Source organism: Phaseolus vulgaris, chromosome 9 (genome assembly GCF_051622355.1).
Source record: "Phaseolus vulgaris cultivar YP4 chromosome 9, ASM5162235v1, whole genome shotgun sequence".
Classification (NCBI taxonomy): domain Eukaryota; kingdom Viridiplantae; phylum Streptophyta; class Magnoliopsida; order Fabales; family Fabaceae; genus Phaseolus; species Phaseolus vulgaris.
Window position 1 is genome coordinate 29,408,422 of NC_143506.1, and position 25,455 is coordinate 29,433,876.

Sequence of the window (25,455 nt, forward strand, 5' to 3'; positions counted from 1 at the left end):
GTGGTGGATGATGATGATGATGTTGGTGATAAAGGAATAGGTGGTGGATTTGAGAAGGTAATGATGGTGATGGTGATGGTGAAGAAGGGTGAGAGAGAGTGGGAAGGAGGAGAGCATGATGATTATTGGTGTTGTGTGATGTCGTTGAAAGGTTGGAGAAAAATCCAAGGTAGTTTGTGGCATCCCTCTCTGATTTGGAAGAGAAAGAGACTAATTGGTATGTGTCTCGCAGGGAGAAAGTTATGAGGAATATCACAGTGCCAACTTTTTCATGCCCCTCCAACTCTTGTTGCCAAAGAAAAGGAAATATGATCGCATTTCGTTTTCTTTGCACAAATTATTACCTGCCACTGTTCCCTCCTCCACAGTACAGTCCAAACAAATTTACTCCATCTGGGATGATTTTGTTCCCCAGTAATTACAACAAATGGCTGCTATATTTTCAAACTGAGCCCTTGAAAAAAGAGTGCCCATAACTTAACTAATCTGTGCCATATTACAAGTAAAGAAAGAAATATCTGTTGATATAAAATAATTTTGAAATTATATTGATTAGAGATCATAGTTATAAATTGATGCTTTTGAATATGAAATTGTCAAATTAACATTTTTTTGAAAAAAATTATAAATATTTGTTTTGAATTGAAGATAGTTATACTCTTTCCTCTTACATTTTTCTTTAGTCCTCCTTCTCACCCTTTTAAATAAATAAAAAAAAACAGGTATTTAAAATTACTTCCTTTTTAAAATCTAATACACACTCTTCTGTTCATAAATATATTTTTATTGAGATGTTATTCTTTCGTACAAAAGTGTTGATCTAAAATAATAGAACTAGTTGGCACTAAAAAACTTATAAAAGTACATATTTTAATGACTGTGCAAACGTATCTGAAATTACAGGGACAGCGAGGAACAGACCAATATAAAAATAGGTTTTTCTGTTCTTTCCTTGTGTTATCAATTTATATAAGAAAAAAACAAGATTTTAATGACTTTGAGTACACACATTTTATGTAATTGTTGAATTACATATCTTTAAATATGAAACACACATTTTATGTCATTGTAATTACATATCTTTAAATATGTTTTTCATTCTTACTAAGTAAAATTGATTTTTTCTTCCATCTAAACTTTATTGATTTTTTCTTCTATCTAAACTTTAGATTTTTTTATCTTTTGGATACGTAGTAAGAAAACTATTTAAATTTATTTTTACTGGTTTTTTTTATAGATATAACACAAGCGAATTTTCAGCATGAACTATATTATAACATTTATATAAAAAATAGTCAATATAAAATATTTTAACATCATATAATAAAGTGAAAATTCGTTTGTCAGGTAAAAAAACTAGTAATGATTCATTTTAATAATTTTCTTACTACAAGTACCCAAAAAGTTTAAAATTTAAACTATGGATAAAAACTAATTTTGCGTCAAAGTACATAAAAAAAACATATTTAACCCAATTACATATTTTTTTTACTTATAGTTAAGTATTTACAATTTTTATATACTTTAAAAATTATATTTATATACTTGACAATGTATGGAGATTAAGTTTTATTTTATTACACTTTTATTTTTTCTTCAAACAAAACTTAAAGTATAATTTCTTTAATCACTCAAGCCTTTGTTTATATATGTTGTTAAAAGTAAAAGCTATATGTGGCTGCATATGGAGGGATGTAATGGTGAAGAGTTTTGTAGGTTGTGGTTATAGGATAGAGATGAAAGTTAGCAGGGTGAAGAGAGACAGAAAAAGAGCATTGAGAATAAAGAATGAGAATGTGATGGAAAGAGTTAAGTGAAGAGGAATAGAGTAGAAAAAAGAAGAAAAAAAACAGAGAAAGTTAAAGAAGTTGCAGCCTTCTGAATGTAATGGTTGTCCTTCTGCAAAAGCAAGAATAGTGAATTGAAATAATGGCGACAAAACTGTTAGTAACTGTTCACATATAATGCAATAATATTCCCAGCATTTTGAAGTTTGAAAGCAATAACTCAGTTTGCAGAGAGAGACAGAAGAAAAGATTCGGAGATAAGCATATTTTGAAGGTTTGTCCTCTACCATATACTGCCTCTTGTGATACTTGTTGATTCTCTCACCATACCCCATCTCATATATCAATATTTTTCTCTCTGCAACATCTTTTACATAATATTTTTTTCTTTTATATCTCCCTCTTTATTGCTGGCTTTTCCACGGTTTTATCTCATCCCACAGTTTTATTTTATCCCACATCAACTAAAAAAAGAATATCTCATAGTATATACATTATATGTTAGGATAAATTGAAAACTCTTTTACTATGTATTATCTTTTTAATGACACACGTAAATAAAATTAATAATCAACACAATAAATTATAATCATATACTATATTTTAATTTTAAAATGAAATGAAATGATTGATTTATAAAAATAATGTTAAATAATATTAAATTTCATTATATAATTTTATATATAGTGGGATTAGATGTGATCAAATTCTAATGTGTAAAATTCAACTTTATTCTTAAAAATCAGGTTTATAGAATTAAACTATACTTAAATTAAAATTATAAAATTATATTAGAGTTTATTTTAGTAGTCATATATTGTTTCACCAAATGGATTATGGTTATCTCGAGTAATTTGAGACATTTGTCTTCGCAACCGTCACTGGGCTTTGGAAACGATACTCTGTCTAGCATTGGCTAGCTGTCCATTTCCTTTTGCATCCCCACAAACAGGGTTGTTTCTTTCCGCACTTCCATATCTTCTTCTACCACCTTCATACATAATATGAAAATACATTTTTATTCTTCTTGTGTTACCCCCATAGAGTAGCTTTCGGATTATGTAATCCAGAAATTCATTTGAAAAAAGACTTTCGGATTACATAATCCGGAAGCTAAATAAGACTTTCGGATTATGTAATTTGGAAAGTAATCATGCATCTGAAAAAAGGCTTTTAGATTATGTAATCTGAAAGCTAATTACAAATTTAAAAAATGACTTCCGGATTACATAATCTGAAATATTATAGAGGGGTATTTTTGGAAATTAAAAAATTTACGGAGGTGTTAGAAGAAGGTATGGAGGTGTAGGAAGAAACAGTCCCCCACAAACAGTTTTCATGTGTATCTTTCCATTACCATTTCATTGTCTATGTATTGTGGTCATGGATAAATTCAGATGTCTTTTTTACATAAAAAAATATTTTGAATTATGTAATTTAGAAGACATTTTCGGATTATGTAATTTAAAAATAAAAAATGACTTTTGGATTGTGTTATATGAGAGACTCTTAGATTTCTAAATTTAAAAGTTTTTTTTTTGTTTTTTTTTTTTTAGAAAATGGCTTTCAGATTGTATATTTTTTTCATGTAAAAAATATTTTCAAATTACACAATTTAGAAGTAATTTTTTTATTGTACAACCCGAAAATTGAAAATGACTTTCAGAGATTATGTAATCCATAATATATTTTTCATAAAAAATAATTTCTAAATTTACAATGTAATCTAGAAGTAAATATAGGACGCAGAAGAAAAAAATAGGGAGGTGCAAAAAGAAATTCTGTTGCTAGCTAATAATATTCATTTGTGTTTGACCCTGAAGAAGTGAAGTCACTTATGACTCATCCTTTTTCTTTCATTTTCTAGCATTATGAGTAGAGGAAATGAGTCAAAAATATTGTAGTCTGATTGAAAAAGTGGAGTACTAGAATCTATTTGCGAGGATCAATTCAATTTGTCATAAAACCAGAGAGTAAACCCAAAGAAATAGGTGGAGCATGAGCTAGAAAGGGAGTCATCGATTTTAAAGAAAATTATTTCGACGGCTAAGATGGATTAATTCCAACTAAAGGTGGACAAAATTATTTATTCTGAATTTAATTAGACTATAACCAAACTAAGTTGTATAGAAAAAACTATATTCATTCAAGAAATTGAAATTCAATAACTGCTTTAAAATCAGTCGTTGAACGTATCTAGTAACTGAAGTATTTTAAAGATGAACTACTCTACTCAAATGCTTGTTGTTACCAAATTTTTCACAACATAGAGTAAGCATGGTAGCATGATTATTTAGTCTTAAATTTCATTCTTCAATATTTTCTTACAGCATTAACAAGATTTTGCGAAAAAGCAAGAACAGAGTATACAAGTTGTTTTATTACACAAGGTTAGAACAAATGACTATAGAGTAGACATGACTAACAACCATCATGGTTGCCATATGCCTCTATTTGTAAAAAGCTTGTTGCAGTAGATTTATGTTGTCATCATCATAGAAGAGATTGAAAGGTTTATCGTTTTCTTCAACACTGAGTTGATAGACTCAATTAGATTGGTAGTTATATGTCCCCACCTTTTGTCACTACCCCATGTATGAGTCTACTTGTCCCTCAGTCTACTTGTCCGTCGAGATATCATTAAGCCTGTCTTTCTTGTCTTTATCACCAAATTAAATTCCTGTAATAACAAAATCATCTAATCAATCTAGGCATAGAATTGTCGAGACACTGAATTATATGTCTAGATGGTCTGTTAAGCCTCTAGACAATTTGATGAACATTAGACGGTCTATGAGTCATGTCCTTATGTTTTGATGATTACAAAAATTGTTTGAATGACTTAATTGTATATTGAAAGATTTAAACAATGTTTCTACAAGTGTAGTATCCATTAGATGGTTTGATAGACAATCTTTATATACAACATAAGTTCATATTAGACGGACTGATAAAAAGTTTGAGCATCTATAACATATATTCATTACACAATCTAATGGCATGCCCTTGGATGGTCCGATAAACCCCTAGACAATCTCATGACCAACTAGATGGTTTGTTAAGGCACAGTCTAGAGACTAGGGTATCATATCTAAAGTTTATGTTCTTATGTTTTAATGATAACTAATTGGATGGTTTACTTGTATCGTGATTGATCTAATAGTGTTTTAGAGCACCAATCTTCTTTAAACAATTTTTTTTTAATAAATTGAAAATATCAAATACTCTGTTTTAGTATCACGCGTTATTTAGGATAGAACGGTTTTTTGATTATGTTTTGATTTTGTTTTTACTAACCCATATTGAAAATACTTTCAAATTATTTTCTTAAATAGATTCAAATTAAAAACAAAAAGGGAAAATTGCAAATCTAAACTTTCTATTTTTAACATCCAAGGCAAAAAAGATGAAGATATGAAGATTTTTTAATATCCAAACTTAACCAATTCATGTAGCAAAGGAAAATTTCAAAATGATGTATAAAGAGACTGAAGGGTAGAATGAAAAAAAATAAGTCAAGCAATTCAAGTTATGCAAGTGATCTTCCTAAAAATACAAGAGTTGTTGTGAGCGTTGGGTTGAGTGTTGAACAATTGTAATTTTTCATATTTTGAAGTTATACCCGTGTGAGATTTCTTTGTGCTCTCTTTAATAGTGTTTCTTTGTTTTCTAAAGAGTTATTAATCTCATAAGGTTAAGAAATGTAACCTGGAAAGGTGTGAATACTCGTTATAACCTGTAAATGTGAGCAAACTTATTACAATCAGTTGGTTAGTAGAAACTCTTAAGCAATTGCTTAAAGGGACTGAATGTAGTTGTAATTTGGGTGAACTATATAAATTTTATTATGTTGATCTCTCGTTACTCTTGTTGTTGCTCGTGTTTTCTTATTTATTGTATTATTTTTAGTAGACAATTTATTAGACGATCAATTAGACGGTCTGCTTAGATGATTATACCAGGCGCTATCATTTATTCTTATTAGATGGTTTATTAGAGAATATATCTTCGTGCATTGTGAAAAAGAGTTTAAGGGTCCATTTACCCCGCCCCCTTATGGAGCAAACTACACCTTCAGTTGGTTTCAGAGCTTACTTGTGGGGTTAGTTTTTAAAAGGACAGGAGGAAACAATCCTAATAGTCTCTATCGACTTTAAAGGTTAAGCTATTAATCCACCCCTTTTTAAGGAAGGAAAGTTTGAATTGTGGAAACTCAAGATGAATGAATTTCTTAAGTAATGCAATGTTGATGTGCTAGAGATCATTGAAATTGATGTCGTTGTTAAACTACTACCAATAAATACTTGGTTTGAAGAATAAAAGTATAAATATTTGAATGTCAAAGCTAGGAACATTCTAATATGTGGTTTACCTGAAGAGAAGATTGCAAGAGTCTATGCCATGCCAACTGCAAAGGAGATGTGAGAGACTCTAGCTTCACAACATGAAGGATCCAAAGAGGTCAAGAGAAACAAGTTGACACTACTTAGACACCAATACGAGATGTTCACCATGGACGATAATGAGAGTGCTCAATCTGTGATTTGTTTATTCAATTAAAACCCAAAAAACTAGATGAATTGAGCGAAAACAAAAAAGATTCAACAATTTGTAAGAATTGTTAAGTCGCAAAATATTTTTCATAGTCTTAGATTTCTTGGAAACATTATCAGTCAGTATACATTAATTATAAGTATCAAGGACCCTTCCCCCTAAATGGAAAACCCAAGAAATTGCTCTAAGGGAGTCTAAGGACCTTGGAGCCATGCCCATGGAAGAACTTATAGGTATTTTTCTTAGTCATGAACAAGTTTTGCAAGGTGATGTCAAGATGGTTAAAGGGAGAGATATTGCCTTCAATACTTCACATAAAGAGAAGAAGACAACATCTGTTAAAGTCTATGAATTTGTATAAGATACTTCAAACAATTCAAACACAAAGGATAATGAGGTGTTCTTTCTCACCAAGAAACCAGGGTATCATATGTAAAAGTACCTTGAAATCCAAAACTCAAATCTACAAAAGGGTGAAAGGAAATTGATTTTAGTTAGATAAAGTATAGGAAGAGACACATGGAAACTTACCAAACAATAGACGATTTCATAAAAAGAAATGTTGCTTTAAGACTATCAAATTCCAATATCATTGAAAAATCTCTAGATATTTTGATAAAGAACTCAAGGAGCTTTCATGATAAATCATGATTGTGGTATGAGAACAAAAATCATAAAATTAAAACATAATCTATTGTTTCATCCTCTAAACTGTTTGTAGGTACATTATCCACTAGTGTTCTAAAAAGGGAATTGTGGAAGAAACCAAACAGAAAAGGACCCAAACAAGTATGCGTACCCAAAACAAAAATAATTCTCCTTGTAGATGTGCTTAATCCAAGTAAGAAAACTTCTGTCATGACACCAGGATAATTGATACTTATAGTTAATAATGGCAAGAAAGTCTATATCACTTTATGTTCAACTCATGAGTGCCAAATTGGGTTTTTAGTTAAGTTTATAGCACTTGTATTTTCAAACATAAGAGGTAAGTTATCCAATTAAAGTTTGAAATCCAACAACTTATGTTTTAACCATAAAGTTTGTACACCATAACTTTCAACAACAATATATTCAACCTCAGTTGTTGAAATAGCAACATAGGATTTTTTTTTAATATGTCAAGACACTGAGGATCCAAGAAGATGACACGTACCACTTGTACTTTTTCCAATATAGATTGAAACCTACAAAGAAGAAGTTAGAGAATCCAGCCAAATTTAGAGAAGCATCACTTGGATACAACATTCTAATATTGATAGTTCCTTTCAGATATTTCAGAATTCTCTTTACATCATTGTAGTGTGATTCCTTGGGATTTGATTGGTATCTAGCACACATACAAACACTGAACATGATGTTGGGCCTGCTAGCTATCAAATACAACAGTGATCCAATGAGACATGTGTCAACTGCAATTCCTTTTCCTTTGAAACCAAGTAGCAGTTTGTAGGCATGGGTGTTGCAACTTCTTTGCAATTTTCGATTTCAAACCTCTTCAACAAGTATATGGAGTATTTTGACTAACTTAAGAAAGTTATATGCTTTATTTGCTTTAGTTGAAGTCCCAAGAAGTAATTTAGCTCACCCATTAGACACATCTCAAATTCATCCTACATAACTAATACAAACTCTTCACAAAAGCAACCATTAGTGGCACCAAAAATTATTTTATCCCTATAGATTTGTGCAAGGATAATGTCATTATAAAATGTTCCGACGAAAAGAGTCTTGTCAACTTTTCCTCTCTCATAATTTTGAGATATAAGAAATTTTTTAAGCCTCTCATACCACTGTCTTGGGTATATAGCTTTCTTCAATTTGTATACATGGTGTGGATTTTGATGAATCTCAAAGGAAAGTGGTTGAGATACATAAACTTTCTCATTATGAATCTGTTTAGAAAGGCATTACTGACATCCATCTAAAAAAGTTTTAAACCACTCATACAAGCATATACAAGTACTAACCTTAGAACCTCTAATCTAGATATATATGTATAAATTTCATCAAAGTGAATCATTCTTCTTGATTGTATGCTTTAGCTACAAGTCTAGCTTTACTTTTAATTATAATAGTTAGCTCATCCTTTTTATTTCTAAAAACTCATTTTGTACCTATTCCATTCATATTTTTTATCCTAGGTACAAGCATCAAAACATCATTTCTAAAAAACTAATTAAGCTTCTCATGCATGCATAAATCCAATGTTCATCCTGTAACATGTCATATATATTATTAGGTACAACTCGTGAAACAAAAGTCATTGTATTGTCGAAATTATTTAAAGAATGTCTGGTAAATACTCTATTTTCAATCTAACCAATTACGTTGTCAAGTGAGAGATCTTTAGGAATTCGCCATTCTTTGGAAATATTTTTATGAAGCTCTTGTTCATCAGTAGTTTCACCTAAACCATTTTGATTGCTTGATGTGTTTAGGTTTAATTTAGGGGAAGATTTCCAATAGTTCATCATCATTTGCATCATTCTTAGGTAGCATTTGCAGTTCTTTATTAGATTCAATAAGCACAACATCAACAAATTCCTCAACAATCATAAGCCTCTTTTATATATTATATGTGCATGACTATTTGATGAGTAACCTAGAAACAAAAGTTTCATTTAACATGCTTCTAGCTAATTCCTCCAAAGACCTATTTTTCCTTTCTACAACTACATTCTGCTATGGAGTCCTAGGTGTAGAGAAATTGTGCCTAATATCATACAAAAAAATTGAATTTATCATTCTAAAAATCCCCCACCCCTAATATTATACAACATTTTTCATTTTATAAAAGATTGGCAAGCTTCTTAAAAGATGATGCATGATGAATATATAGCATAAAACCAACATTATTTTATCATTTTTTTTACTCACAAATCAAGCAGTAATTAGGTTCAAATATCATCTTATGACATTTGTCATGCAACTAACTAATACTAGGCATATTGTGTTTGAGACCATCAACTAAAATCACATTTTATATGGTAATGGAGGAACCATTTCCTATATCACCACATCTAAGGATTCTTCCTTTGTTATCGTCATCATAGGTGACATAACCTTTTATCTTCCGTATTCACAAATTTTTCAACATCTCCAATCATATGCTTGAACAAGCATTGTCTAAGTACTACAACTTTTGGATTTCAAGTGCACCTTCAAAATAGATTATACAATAGAGTATGGTACCCTTATTAATTTCGGTCCAAATGTGTTCACTTCCTCTTTGTGATAGTTTGAGTTATTATTTTCTCTTGTTTTTGTTTTTATCTTGAAATATTTTCTCAAGTGGTGAATCTCCTCACTCATATCCTTTAGTTCTTAGATTAAACATGGTATGTTCTTCTCCATTTTCTTGTCTCAATCCATTTTTACTTTTATTTCTTTACTTGTTCTTGTTTTTCCTTTGAATATTAATCAAAATTGCATGGGTTTCTCCTTGGGTTGCTTCTTGCTTGCGCCATTTTTTTTGTATTTCCATGGAGTTCCCTTCTTCAACACCTCTTAAGTTGATCAAGATCCTAACATTCACATTATGAATTCTGTAAATTTCTTTACATGTTCTAAAATTGTGTAATGGTAAATATAATGGTTGTAATTGTATAAGGAGCGAAAATATGGTCATCTTGTGCAATTAGATGAGTTATTTCTCTTCACTCACATTAAGAATGATGGTTCTTGGGTAGATTATGACACCGAGGTAAGGGCCCAATATGATACTTTTCAATTTATTTATATTTTAGCATACATTTATTACTATCTATAGCATTTTTAATTGACTAGGAAACCTATCATGAGCTTTTAAGTGAAATCCAATCAAATAGTCCATATTCATACAATGGAAACCTTAAATAGTTACATGGTACAATAAAGATTCAATGTTGGAAGGATGTTGTTAAAGGAAAGAGTAATGGTAGATGTTATAGAACTAGAGATTTGGTTTCGAACATCCAGCATGATGTGACATCCTTGACTCAACACCAATTTTAGCTCCTACTACTGATAAAACACAACAACAATTAGCTCAAACTGAAAGACTTTGTGAAAAAGTTGAACAATAAATTATAGGCTTACAGAAGAAAATTAAAGGTATGGATAGTTGGTGAAGAGGATGAGGTTGATGAAGGAACAATTAGTTGTCAACTTGGAATGACAAACTATAGACAATTCCACATGTAGTAGTGAGGTGCACCCACATTATGATCAGGATTTTGACTACCAACCCTATTGAACTTAACCATCATTGTTAGGTAAATAAATTGCTATATAATTTTATTTATTGTTTTGACATAATGTCATTCATAATGGTTATTGCTCTGATTTGGTGTTCAAGTTATCCAAACACATAATGTGTTTCTAATGTGAAAATGTTTTTATATTCAATATATTAGGGTTATTTGAATCTTGTCCAAACTTTAATGTATTATGTTTTGGAATGTTGGATAGTTACACTGATTTAAGGTTTAATAAACATGTTATAAAAAAAGATGGATCTTATTAGTTTATGGCTTAAATGTGATTTTTTTTTTTTGCATTTACCGCTAGGACTAAGGTTCATTGGATTCTTTGTAATAGGTAGAACACTTGCCTTGATTACTGTGGAAAAATTAAGTTTAGGATTTCTCACATTTTTCATGAATGAAATGCATGTGTTGATAAGCTTGCTAACTTAGGATTATTCATCTGGAACAATTTAATTGGTTTAATAGGCTTCCATCAAGTCTTTTCTTAGAATTCTTTATTAATAGGTATAGATTATCTAAGTATCACTTTTCTTAGGTTTTTTATATATGGATTTGATCCAGTCTCCCCATATTTGCTTTTATTTCTTTCCTTTCTTTCTTTCTTTTTTTCCTTTTCTTTAATAATATTTTTTTCATGTGGTGGTAGATGATTGTTGTTACTTGATGTGTTAGCCTAACTGAGATGTCAAATTTATAGTGATAAGAGTTTTTTAATAAAAAAAATGTTTGTGTAAACAATTTGGAAAATGCTTAATTTCAATTTTGGAGGTGTAGATTGCAAGGATGAATAAATGGGTGTTTGTTATATAATGCTGAAATGTACTTTTATGAGTGAAACTTGTGTGCATAATTCACAAGTTTCAGAATCAAAGATTTAGGGTTGGTGCAGTTGGGATTACTTGAACAATTAAATTGCATTTTTTTCTTATACATGTAACAATAGGTACTAAATACTCGCTATTATATGGTTTAGGCAGTTGACCATGTTAAATTTTTTTCAATTTTACTATCTAGATTTTACTTGATGTTTATATTACATGCGTTCTATTATGGGGTTTCAATTAATTTTCAATTAAAAAATATAAAGTAAAGAACATTTCTTCAAATAAGTCCAAAAATTCCTTCTAGTAGTCATAACTGCAAGAAATATATACAAACTGCCATTCTTTTTTTTTATTATTATAAATTCTATTAGTATTGACTAATTAGACATTAAATGCAACATACATATAGAGTTAACAGTGCATCGATGTGTATATTTTTTTAGTTGTGTATGTTCAACACAAAGGTGGGAAAACTGGCATTCATGAGACAAGAACTATATGTAGTATTGAATTCTTTGGTTTAGAAATAAGCTATATTTATGCTATGTTGTTGCCTTAGCAACACTACACTTAAATAAACAAATAATTTTAAAGACGATTGTGTATTAAGCATGTTACCATAAATTAATATTAAATTTATTTATTTATTTAACATTAATGTCATTTGTAGTGTTGACTTGATAATATTAATATATTATTTTCAAAAGTCAACGTTATATTCGTTAACTTTTATATTTCTAACATCATTACTGATGTAACTATTTGTTACTTAGTGTTGATTTTTTTTTTGCGTCCACATTTAGTTAACAGTAATTCTCAATTTTATTGAAGACTAATCTAGAAATTGAATTTTTTTAATCTTTAAATTATATTTATGATTATTGAATAGAGTTTTAAATTGATTACTAAATTAATATTAGCTATCAAAATTTTAATTATTTTAAATTTTAATTTTAATTTATTTTCTAATTATTTTAGTGATTAATTCTCTAAACTTAAAATCTATTAATCAAGCTTTAAAATAAAGCGCAAATGTAAATATAATTAGTAAAGAATATTCCATAAACTTTATATATTTGTTCAATTTTTGTAGAGAAAAGGAATAAGATTCTTTCTCACTTAATTTTAGCTCCCAAAATAAGAAAACTTGAAAGGAACATAAGCTTTTACACGGATATTTAATATTTTTTTAATTATATGATTAGAATATATTTAATTCTCCTTCTTCTCTCCCCTTCCATTATAAACCAAATAAGATGTAATTTTTTGCATTAAATTCATTCCCTCCTCCTTTATATCGAAAGTGAGTGACTTTTTGTGTGGCCATAATCAGATTTTTCATCTTTGGATAAAGTGTCATAATTTGTTTACCTATATAACTTTGCTAGATTTCCTTTTTTGGTAGATTTCTTTATTGGTTCTGCAATTTGTACAGCATTCATGCAATCTGCTTGAGTGTGGGTAATGATACTGAAATTATGAGCTGTTCTCCACTGAATTTGATGACCCTTACGCTTGAAGCTTTTGAAAAAAGTTCCTTAATGCATTCAAAAAAATCCTTTTTCTCTTTCGTTTATCCTACGCATCTTAAAGTGTATGTGTAAGTCAAAACTTGACATCAACATTTTGATTGAACATACCAGATCCGTACAAAGGAATCAATGTCTGTATATATTATGGGTGTCGTGTATTTCTCTAACACAAAAATATCGTCATATGTTTTTCATATTGCGTTCGTTATGCTCTTGTTTTATATGGTATTAGATCTTATTTTATAATACTATCTTCATTTATGAGAAAACTTCTCATCTGTTTTTGTTTTTTATGTTTTGATGGATCGATCATTCTGTATAAGTCTCATTTTTAAAAACAAACTTGATTTTATTGATGGAATCATTATTGGTTTTACTTTCACTTAGGTTTTAAATTCAGTTTGGAAAATCACGACATACAATGATACATGTTACAAGTAACCTGCGATATGGACCTGGTTATTAAAGAAAAAAAGGAGCAATAAAATACATGAATTTTGAAATGTTATAACTTACACGAATTTTGAAATCACAATCAGCACTTAAAAAGACAAAAATTCCTACAGAAGACAATGGCCTAGGAACAACTAAAAGAAAGCTAACTAACTTATTTCGAAAATCCAAAGGAAGCAAAACACACGAGACGTGACCGACTAAGCTAGTGCAAAAGAAGAGGTGTCGGCTTCTTATTGTGTAACAGAGGATCAAGATCACAATCCAACAACATGAGGTTAGCAGAATTGAAAACACAATTCACAAATTATAATTTTTAGGAATGAGTCAATTCCAATCAATTTCTAAAATGATATTTACACATAAATTGTTTGAAAAAAAGAGAGTAAAAGTTACTATTTTCTTCTTTCTATCAACGACCTTTATGAATTAATGTGTGATCGATATTGTGAGCTGAGAGAATTTATGATGAGGATTCGGTGCGAGGGTTTAAGGTGAGGATTTGTGTTGAGGGCTAACGGTGAGGGTTAATTGTGAGAGTTTGTAGTGATCACTAATAATGAAGGTTCAAAGAAAAATAAAATAAAAAGTTTGCATAAATCGATATTCCAAAAGAGAGAATTTTAAAGAAAGAATAAACTATGAACAAAACATTATTTTTAGTTTTCCACAAAGATATCCTAATATTGAAAATCATTGAAAAAGTAGGGAAAACATGGAGAAAGGTTATACATAGCAGTTGGAACAGTTATAGTTTCGATATATGCCTTCTGATGTATGCCTTCTGGATTCATAAGAATTCGATCATATTCAATAGGGGTGGCGCGGACGCGTCAGAAGTGTTTGCTTTGGTGCAAGTAAATGTTTGGTCTTGGATTTCGGTAAAATCTCGCTCTACTTGGTTTTCCTATTCAAATTGGTGTTTGGAACCTTTGGTGTGTATGAGGATGGTTTCTTGAAATTTTTTTCTTGCTTCTTTAATAGGGGTAGGGCTTTTGGTAGTAAGTTGGTGGTATTTGTTAGAAGTTGGTTTTGTGTATTTTGCATAAGGGTTGAACCATCCCTGAAGTGGTTCCCATTTATTTATTTTTTATTGTTGATAAAAAAAAATATACCTTCCGTTATAGCTCCAAATAGATATCTACGATTATCACTTGAGCAAGAGCTGGAGGTGGAGCAGGGTTAACTACATAAAACGCAAATTAACAAAATAATTGAAATGTCCAATTATTACTGGATGAAAAGAAACTTAAAAGATAAAAATTAAATAACTACATATGCTTTCAAAAAATACATTCTATATTATGAAGGCATCGAAACTTAACCAAGTATACTATCATATTTATTTACACTTGGTCATGGAGCAGGATGTGAAGTTGAACGAGTAGATCTATCAAATAAAAATAATTTAACACACTACCAAATCAAAATCAACATGTCTATACCAAATCAAGGAGAGAGTTACTCTGAACAAAATTATTGGCATTTTAATACTAGAATCAAACGTAGATTAATCATAAAAAAATGATATGATAGAATTCATGATTAGTGAATCCCTACATAATTAACTTGTAATTTGGAGAGATAAAGTCTTCATACACTTATATTTCCTATATATGGAGTGATGTAAATACATACAATAGAATAAAAAAATCTTCATTTTTCTTACCATCTTCTTATATACAATTTTCTCTTAAAAATTAAAGAACAATAATCACCTACTAAAAAGCACTAATCCAAGGGTTTGTGAGAAATAAAAACAAAGTGAAAATGGAAACAAGAAAAAATTGAAGCGTGTGTTTGAACAATAGTGTATGAGAGAGCGAGAAAATCTTACTTCCGTTTGGACGAGAGAACGAGACAGTGAGATGCACGTAGCAGTAGCAATGGCAATGACAGTCACACGTGCACGTAGCAGTAGTCGTTTGACCAAGTAACGAGCAAGACAGAGACGAAGCATGAAGAAGAGAGTGAAACGTGAGGAAGAGGAACGAAACTGTGAAAGTGAGAAAGAAGATCATGAGAGAATGAGATTGAGAGAGTAAGCAATAAGAGCAAAACAGCCAGAATCAAAGACTTAGACAAAACAAGACGAGAGTTTGTAACTTAGAAAAAGCACGATAGAGATTGAGAAAGAAAAACGAGTTTGAGAGAGTGAGTTGAAATTGAGAGAATAATTTGTATGAATTTAAAGTTATCTATAATATTTAAAATTTTTATTAAATTAATTTTTTAAAAATAATAACAGTTTAAATTGACTAATTATAATATTTATTTATAAAATGTTACGGTTTATTTTGTTTTATTTTGTCTATATATAATAATTAAAAATTATTTTTATTTTATTTATAGTGAGATTTATGTAAAAAAATGTTACTTTTTAGTAATTAAAGTTGATATATATTGTAACATTTTTTTAAAATAAATATAATTATGAAAATGTTACTACAGAAAATGGTATAGCGATGGGAAGATATTGAGGATTTGAAAATAAGTCTTTGAGTAAAATATATTTTTTTTTAAATATTCCTTAACATGTTTCTCTTTTAATTAGAAGAGAAAACTGAGATGTAAGGAATGAAAAACATGAAAAAAAAAATCTATTTATCAAATAAACTTATAAATATTTTTTTCAAATATATGAGAACTATAAATATATTGTATTATAAAATAACTATAACAGGTTTTTAGATCCTCATATTACAACCATCGGCTATTAACACAAATTTCTTTTTAGTGATTACTCTTTTATGATAGTATCTTATTCCTTAAAAATGATAAAAACTAAATTTATTTATTTTGAGCCAATCTGCTATAGATACATTGATTACTTATGATTGTATATAAAATTAGGGTGAGTGTTGACACGTATACGTCTGTAATTAATGTAAGTTGGTAGATACAAATGTCAAATGCTTTTAGTTTACCTTGTCGCCTAGTAAGACACGCGTAAATAAATTCATTTGCTAACTTACACTAAAAGTCCTGAGTTTAATTTAATGAGGTTAGTTGGTGATCTCACACTTACAACTTTACTAGCTTTGTGCCTCATTTACATTACAAGTCAAAATTCTGATTCATGTTTATCACTTAACAGAAAATAAGTTATGTTAGGTTAAAAGATGACAACATTAGAAAATTTGTAGGAAATAAGATGTTTTGCTTTATAGTATCCTAAAGTTGTTTTCCAAACAAAATCTGTAGAAAGTCACAGAATCTTCTTTAAAAAACAAACTAATTGCTATCTTAATCATAAATTGAAAGTAGCATATAATTCAAATAGTCTATTGCAAGAAAAGGGACCTTATAATCTATAAATCACAATTTGAAATTTAGCATAAACAAAAGAGTAGTACTATAATTAAATCTAGCGTAACCTTTTTCTTCCACTTGTAACATATACAAGCAAAATTCACTTTCTACATGTCTAAAGATATCTGTCAAACTACATTTTGGTTTCAAATGTAGTTCCTTTTCTTAAAACATAATTAATTTATATTTTATATTATATTTTAAATAGTTTACATATTTTACTATTAATCATATAAGTTATAATGATATTTTTTCAAATAAAATTAGTTTTACTAAAAGAATTACAAAAAAATTGTATATTTTTATAAATAAAAGTATTTAAGTAATATATTATTAAGTAGTTAATGATTTCTATATTAAAATAGAATTTTTTAAAATTAAATGAAGCTAAAAAAATATATAGACCTATAAAATGAAACTATTAGATTAATAATTTGTCCTTTGAAATTTAACCCAAACTCACATGGCCATTATGAAGATTGAGTCTTCATATCTACGAAGAAAAGAATTTGTCCTCCATTACTTGAGAGAAGAACATGTTTTCTTTTTTATTCTATTGAGATCATGTGTTGGAAGTTGAAACCACTGAAATGGTTACTTCCAGTGTCTTTAGGAAGGTCTTCCAAACTTTTTTCTATGTACCCTTCACCACACTAAATTCCTTCCAACTCCATCTTCCTCACCCTTACCTTTCATCAAATTTGATTAATACATCATTCACATTATCTTTCCCCTTCAACCATCCTTAATTTAAAAATGTAATATAATTTTTTTTCCCTTTTACAAAGACTGGTAAGTTTTTCAAAAATTACAAAAGTAATTAAGTCAGACAGAATGATTGAGTTTAAATAAGTCATTTAATTTAAAGAAGTCGATGCATGACTTCCATTTCGACGAAAGTCGTGCTTTAAAACAAGATTTTCAATTTTTTATTTATTTTTATAACTAAAGTCGTGCACAATTTCTGATTTTTTAATATTTTTTTTAACTAAAATTGTGCTTTAGAAAATAGATTTTCATATACTTTATATAAATGATTTTTTTAATCATATAATTTTGTTTGAAAACGTTAGTTTTTTGAAAATGTTATGCAAATATGAGATTTTTTTTAAAACGTGAAATAAATTGTTGAAATTATTTTTTTAAAACGTGAAATAATAAATAATAAATTTTTAATTTTATCTTTGATTACATTAATTTTCTGTCATATTACTGAATTTTATTTCTCTCGTTTCTCTCTTTCTCAATCACTTGACAAAACTCTCTGTTACATATAAGTATCTCTCTGCACCTCATTGTGTAATTTGCCATAATCAAAAGGTAGTTGTCAAATAATTATTTTTCTTATAAATTTTCTCATAAAATGTAATTTGGCCCAATCCAAAAGTGGTTCTCTAATAATCATTTTTCTTATGAATTTTCCCATAGCCTCTACATCCTCTATCTTCCATGACATGAGAGTCCACCGTAAGATCTTCATTGGTATGATGTGACCACTGATGATATGATGAAAAGAAGACAAAAATATTTAAAAGAATAAAAAAATTTGGTCCTATAGCTATATTAGATCCAGGGAACTAAAATCTTCCAAATCTTAATGTTGCAGTCAAACTGCCACTATAGATTCTGAATGAGTTAGATTATATATATATATATATATATATATATATATATATATATATAATTTAGTGATTGTATACATGAATTTGTTTTGTTGATTATATATGAATTTAACAGGTGTAATTCTGTTCTTAGACGTGAGATATTGGATTTTGATTTTGTAATTTATAAATTAAACATGTCTTTAACTGTTGATTAGGTATTGACTTGTGTGTAGGATAGTGTATAAGTAATTTAGTAATTGTGTACGTGCTTGCTTGTCACTTGTTAGTAGAGATCAAAGATCAACTCAATATATATTATTCTTTTGTTATATACAGTTTGTCTTATTCGTGCAGTAAAAAGGAAAAAAATATTATGTTATCAAAATTTTCAAGATTCATCTAAACTTTTGTTTCTTATTTTATGTAAGCTGAGATCTTGCGGGAATTGGGTCAGGTGCCTATTGCACCCACCCCGAGTATGTTAAAACCAAAAACTTTCAAACCTTAGGCTTATGTTCTTCAATTTTGGGCTATACACTATAAAACAATTCATCACTTCAGTTTCATTAATTTTTTCAGGTGAACTTATTTAAAATTTTTAGCTTGATGAATATAATATTTTATTAATGGTTGTATTTGGTACCAAGTGTAATTTTTCACAATAATTATAGTAGCCAAATCCAAGATCTAAGTTCTCTAAACTGATTATTTAACTATTCCCAGCTAAATGAACCCAACTCATTTAATCCAAGTGACTTTAAAAACTCTATGCTTAGCAGTGAAATCCAAGATTTTGGTACTATTTTTCTATTAATTATTAAAAATATTATAAGTTTTTTATTTAATAATAATTTCTTAGTATTTATAAATTCAATTGACTATACATCTAATTAATATATATATATATATTATCATTACATCTCTCAAATTCAGTAAATGTATTATTGTAATAATTAATATTATATGAGAAAAATATTAGCATATATATATTTATAATATTTAATATTAATAAAATTAGTAAGGAATTATTGGATGTAAAGGAGAGAAAAACAAAAGACAGGGAAGAAGTGTAGTATGAGTGGAAAACAATAAGGGAAGATTTGAAGAGTCAAATAATGAGAAGTATCAAAATAGTTGACTAAAAAGGGAAGTGAAAAGCACGAGATTAAATGATAAAATTAATATATAAATTAGTTACTTATTTAAAGTTTGAGATAAAGAAAAAAATGAAAATATATTAAGAATAAAAATATAAAGAGTGTAAGATATGTGTAAACAAAAAACTATGTAAGTTAGTAGAGATAATAAAAATGTGATGGCAGTTGATAATTTGTGGTGTTTTAGGGTATAACCGAAATTGATATATAGTAATATTTGCTTAACACATTAGACAACTTAATTACATCATTTCACAATCATAGTGATAGTTTACTACGAAGTCAAAACTGAGACAGATATAAAAGTATTGTTGGCCGAACAATGGCCACCTCAATAAAATATGATATAATGAAGAAGAAAAAAATATTAGGGTGAAGAAAAAGGCTAAATTGCCCTTGGCAAAACCAGAAGGAACATGATCATGGGTCCTATGATTCAGATAGAAGGAACTGAAATCTGCCAAACCTTAATGTCGCAGTCCAAAGCGGCACTGTAGAGTAGAAAAGATGGGTTACAGTGGTCAAGCACTGCAGTTAAGCACTTGATTGAACCACCGTGTCCTTCTAAAACAGCTAAACAAGAATATTGTGCATGAAGGCGTCGCCAAATTCTAATCGTTTTATCAGCAGAGCCGCTACAAACCAAATCAGCAACAACAGCCAAACACAAAATGGATTTCGTGTGGCCCCTCAACGCACCCACCAACCCCATTCTCCCTCCCTTTTTCTCCCAAACTAAAACAGATCTATCGCATGCACCCGAATACAAATGGCTCTCGTCATTGCTCAGAGCCAACGCATTCACCCCAGAGTTGTGCTTCTCCAAAGTCTCCACCAGCCTGTGTCTTTTTTCCCCTTCTTCCTTCCTCCACACCTTGATTCTCTTGTCTGCTGATCCCGTGATCACAAGTCCATCGTAAGAAACTGCGATGGCGTTTATGGCGTCGTCGTGTGCGTTGGTGACAGACTCCAGACATGCAAAGTCCTTGGTTCTCCAGATTTTTATGCTTCTGTCCCACGAAACGGAGTACAGCAAGGTCCCGTCTTTCGACAGTGCGAGCGCGGACACAGTGTCCACGTGATGAACCCACGTGCACTTCTTGTGCCTTCGGATTTGGACATGGTTCTTCGGGATCAGAACCTTCGAGGCGCGGTCTCCGAGGGTGGGGAGTGTGGCCACGTGCGTGCATTTTTCATGGTCCTCATCATGTTCCTGGTTACTTTTGTTGCTGCTGCTGATTTTCCAGACGCGGATTTTGTGGTCTTGGTGGGCGCTGAAGAGTTTGTTGGATTGGATTATTAAGGACTTAACGGCGCCGTTTCCGGCGAGAACGGTGCTTTGAGGGTGAGAGATGAGAGGGGTACGATTCCAGGACCTGATTTCTCTGTCGGAGGAGCCTGTGTAAAGGAATTTGCCGGAGAGGGTGAGGGAGGAGATGTAGGAGGTGTGGCCCTTGAGCGTTGTGAGGCAGTGGTGGAAGGTGGTAGTGGCGGTGGTGGAAGAGTTGAGGGATGGAACTGAGATAAGGCTGCGTTGTGAAGAGAGAGATGTTGAGCCTTGTTGATGGTGGGAGGAGTTTGAAGAGGAAGAGACGCTATATGATGGAGGGTATTCCATGATTCACATGCTAAGGTAAGATGAGTGAGTGTGAAAATGGTGTGGCAGAAAGCGAAATCATATATTATTATATATAGTCATCATAAATCTACACCATAGAAGACGAGAGAAAATAAGAACAAAAAAGGTTAAGAGTGAAAGTGATACCTTTAATAGAACAAATATAATAGGTTTTAATAATTTATTTTTATAAAACTAGTGCGGAATAAATGTTATTAATACTTTTATATGACAATTAATAAAGAAGAAAAAAGGAAGAAAAAAATTATTAAAAAAATTGTAAAGTAAAACTAATAGAAAAAAAAGGTGGATTTCAATTGTTATTTTAATAATGATACACGAATACATCAATTATGTAAATACCTATTTGACACTTTTATGATTCTTTCTTCTGTATCTTTCTGTCTCATGTAACCTAATACTTCGTATCTACATACATTAAATATAAGCTTTTGTAATATAAACTAGTTAAAATTATTTCAGTTCAAAATGAATTCTAAACTCACTTTATGATTCAACACAACAGCAATAGAATTATAAAGTTTTACCTAAAATTAAGTTAACTCGTATTCCATCACCATTGTAGACGTCCCAGTATGAAACCAAACACACATATATGCTGATAAAAAAAACACACACATATATATATATAGACGTGGAGGGCAGAGAATAATTAGTAGCTAGTTATTTATAGTTATGCTGCTCCTGTGGGGTCTGCAGGGGACATGTAAGGAGCAAGATTAGACCTGAATTAAATTGAGGTGTGATTTGAACTGATTTACGCATCCTAATTGAAAGGGTAATCATGGCAATTAATTAATTCTTAATCAAATTAAGCTGGGATCTATTTCCCATTCGACCTTTCTAAAGTTGAGTTTGACAGAAATCCGTACCAAGTTGAGCGCAACTTATATCCTCGTCTACTTCCATTATCTCACAAATTTGGTTCATGCCACTTGCAAGAAAACGCACCATGAAAGAATTAACTAATCTAAGGATTCTTCTTAGAATAATTAGATTTCAGAAGCAAGTATACATAAATGACAAAAGTATTATGAAGTGATTCAATTCAAAGGTCACGGTTTTTAATCAATTCTTCCTAAAACCTAGTAAACAAAGTATGATGCAGCAGCATCAGATGGCTGTTACCCACTAACTGAGTGTCATGTCAGTGTTTTAGGAGCAGCTGATGCTGGTGAGAACAATCTGGTAAATAATTACTAGGATCAGTCACTTTGAATAAAAGAAAGACAAATGAGGGACACAGAATTTGTAATTAAGTGATGTATACAAAGTAAATAGATAAATAATTGAAGGTTTAGGTCATTGATAGAGACTTGTCATCAATTGTTTTTGAATGCAAGTTATCTAAGGGCCATAAAAGAATACAAATATCTCACATTTAAAAGCAGTGTGCAAGTTGTTATTACTTTTTACAATGAAGAGTTGATTTCATGGATATGCTAATTTTACTACTGTAGCAATATCTTAGATGGCTTTTCACAGTTGGAAGAGGACATTACCTAGCATTATCCAGAGGACTTGACTTAGTGATGTAGCTTATTAGGGAATGAAGTATGGTTGTCGCATAAAGTGCAAAAATACAACATAGGCATTAGGGTCTAGTGGCTGCACCAGTGGTGGTGGACAATTCAAATCCCTCTCTTTTTTGGATGCCTAAGGCTACATTTCGGTAGAGAGTCATATCTTCATACATAAAACTTTCACTTAAAAGATGAATGCTACATTTTTTTTAATGAGCTTGTTCCTAGTTATTTTTATGATTGAGTTTCTACTAGGTGTAGTTGCCTCGGTAACTTGCTCTATTCTTTTTATATTCAACTACCACAAATAGCACCATGAAGATACTAGCTTCTTCTCAACGCATATTTTAAGGTTAAACAAATTAAGGAAATTAAATAAATAATAAATGAAAGATTGAATTTATTCTTTGATATGTTAAATCATCTTATTTTATTTTCTTAGGAATGGTTGAGACAAATTATTTAGATAACCTAGGAGTCGAAGAAAGTGACTCTTGCATTCACCATTTGTAGTAGTTGGATTAACCAATTAAGCACTCATACTATGCAAAGAGCAGAATCAAAAAGTAAAAGAAGCATCCACTCTGCTTGTGTTCATCTAAAAGCCTTCATGCTTTACAAATGTGCTTCACTAACGTACTATCATGTCCTAATAACTAAAACGTACTTCTAAGTGATATGACTGAGTGGACCCCAGCTGTTCCAATATTTGCTTTTATTGAGTTTTCTGGACTCATATCTACCTGAACACTAGTTTGTTTCTTACCCATTTCATATTCAATTTGGACCATCCAAAGAATTTTCAATTTACATCTTCTTCATGCCCCTATAGTCCTATATATCAGAATAGTTCCAAATCGAAATCTCAATATCAGTTGACATGTCCAAATCATTTATACACTTCAATATGTTCTACCATGCCATTTACACATTATGATCGATTTTGCATCTGACATGTTACGTTTCTTCTAACTGAGGAAACTGTAAGAGTGATTTAGCATAACTTATTACAGACATGAATTACTGATGTAGGGTCATACTTGTGGCAGCGTGCTTGATTACAAACGACAATGCGGAGGGGAGATGGACCATACAAGAATGAAAATGATGATATAGTTGAACCTCACTCTATATGAACTCATTTTTGCCAAACATTTGATCATTCACTATATAGTGCTAGTCATGCCAATAGATTCTAAAGTAAGTGTTGGATGTGATGATATGATTTTTTTTCTCTATAAGAAGATAAGGCTCACAGAGGTTTTAATGAACTGTAGAGGGGAAGAGTTCAAGAAGCAAAGGTTTTATTTTCAGAAAATAAATAAACTATTTTAAATAAAGTATCTATGAATGTTTGAATTAAGGTTGGAAGAAGTAAAAAGTTTTTTTTTAAAAAAATAACATTTTTTCTTTTCATATGGGGGCATTGAAATTGGTTATTTTGTATTAAAATTTACAAAAAATATTTTTGAAACATGATATCTTAAAATGATATCATGAATGGATGTGTCTCTTAATTGCATAAGGAAGAATGTAATGAGAAGTGGGTGCATGTTGAGGAGGAAGTCAATTTGTTTAAGTGGCAAGCTCTACATAGTATGTTGGGGAAAGCTCCAATGAAAGAGTTGTTGGGAGAGCAATTTGAAATAGACACTAGAAGAAAATCAAGAGTTGTTGGTAGAGTCATTTAAAATAGACACTACAAGAAAATTATCACAAGAAAATCATCAAGTGATCAAAATAAACTAAATTAGAAATCATTTTAAAAACTAAAAAAAAAAGTTTCTAAATTAGTTTCAAAAAAAAAAGTTTCTAAATTAGTTTCTATTATTGTTAAATAGTTTCTAAAATGGTATCTAATTAGCTACCAAGGTTTTAACTACCAATTATTTAGTTTATAAATTTGGTAGCAAAAATCTTTATTGCTAATTAAATACCAATTTAGAAACCATTTAGCAATAATAGAAACTAATTTAGAAACCAAAACATTATTTAATCCCTAAAATGGTTTCTAATTTAGTCAATATAGAAACTAATTATTTTTTGTCTCTAAAATTAGTTTCTATTTCATGATTTTCTTATAGTGAGATACAACATAAAATAATAATTAAATAAAAATTTAAAAAACATTAATTATTATATTTCTAAATTAGGTAATATTGTAAAATTATTAATATTTAAATTAATTTATGTTATTCATAAATAATTTTTAAATTATTTTTAAATTGATATATAATCAACTATCAATATTTTTGCTATCAATTAATTAAATTTTTTCAGGTTGGTAGCTAAAATCTTGACAACCAATTAAATATCAATTTTAAAATTATTTATTATTAATGAAAATTAATTTAAATCGTAATAATTTTTTTTATTTTTTAAATAATATTTAATTTAATTAATATAGTAATTAATTATTTTTTTAAAAAAAATAATTTTTATTTAATAATATCTAGTAATGTATGATGTGTATGGTGATTTAATAAGATAAGGTGGTCACGTGAAATAGCAGATATTAGTAGGGGGGAGGTGGGCAACAAAATGTTTGATAATTTCATTGAGGAAATGAAGCTCATGCATACCAAATGATAATATTCATCTTGTTTGTTAGGATTAAGACATCTAGAAAATAACGTTGCAACTTCTCATAAATGAAATAAAAATAAATAAAACCTAAACATTTAATTTCATACACAAAGAGTCAGAATTGTTGAAAATTAAATAAAAATCAGAAAATTATATGAGAATTAAGGAGTCAGAATTATTGAATATAAGAAAACGAAATAATATGACATCACACTTCTAACGATGGAAGATATG

General features: G+C 29.7%; 1 protein-coding gene across 1 annotated transcript; it reads right to left on the reverse strand.

Moving 5' to 3' along the window:
• Nucleotides 1–19,654: 19,654 nt before the first annotated feature.
• LOC137822814 (protein JINGUBANG) lies at nt 19,655–21,709 on the reverse strand. The gene is made up of 2 exons (XM_090295972.1): nt 21,640–21,709; nt 19,655–21,101 (listed from the first exon to the last, which is right to left on the reverse strand). Exon 2 carries the CDS (start codon nt 21,089–21,091, stop codon nt 19,910–19,912), a length of 1,182 nt encoding a protein of 393 aa, XP_090152098.1. The 5' UTR covers nt 21,092–21,101; nt 21,640–21,709; the 3' UTR covers nt 19,655–19,909.
• Nucleotides 21,710–25,455: the final 3,746 nt, after the last annotated feature.

Coding starts and splice junctions, on each gene's coding strand:
- LOC137822814 (XM_090295972.1), bottom strand. CDS start 21,091: ATGGAATACCCTCCATCATATAGCGTCTCTTCCTCTTCAAACTCCTCC.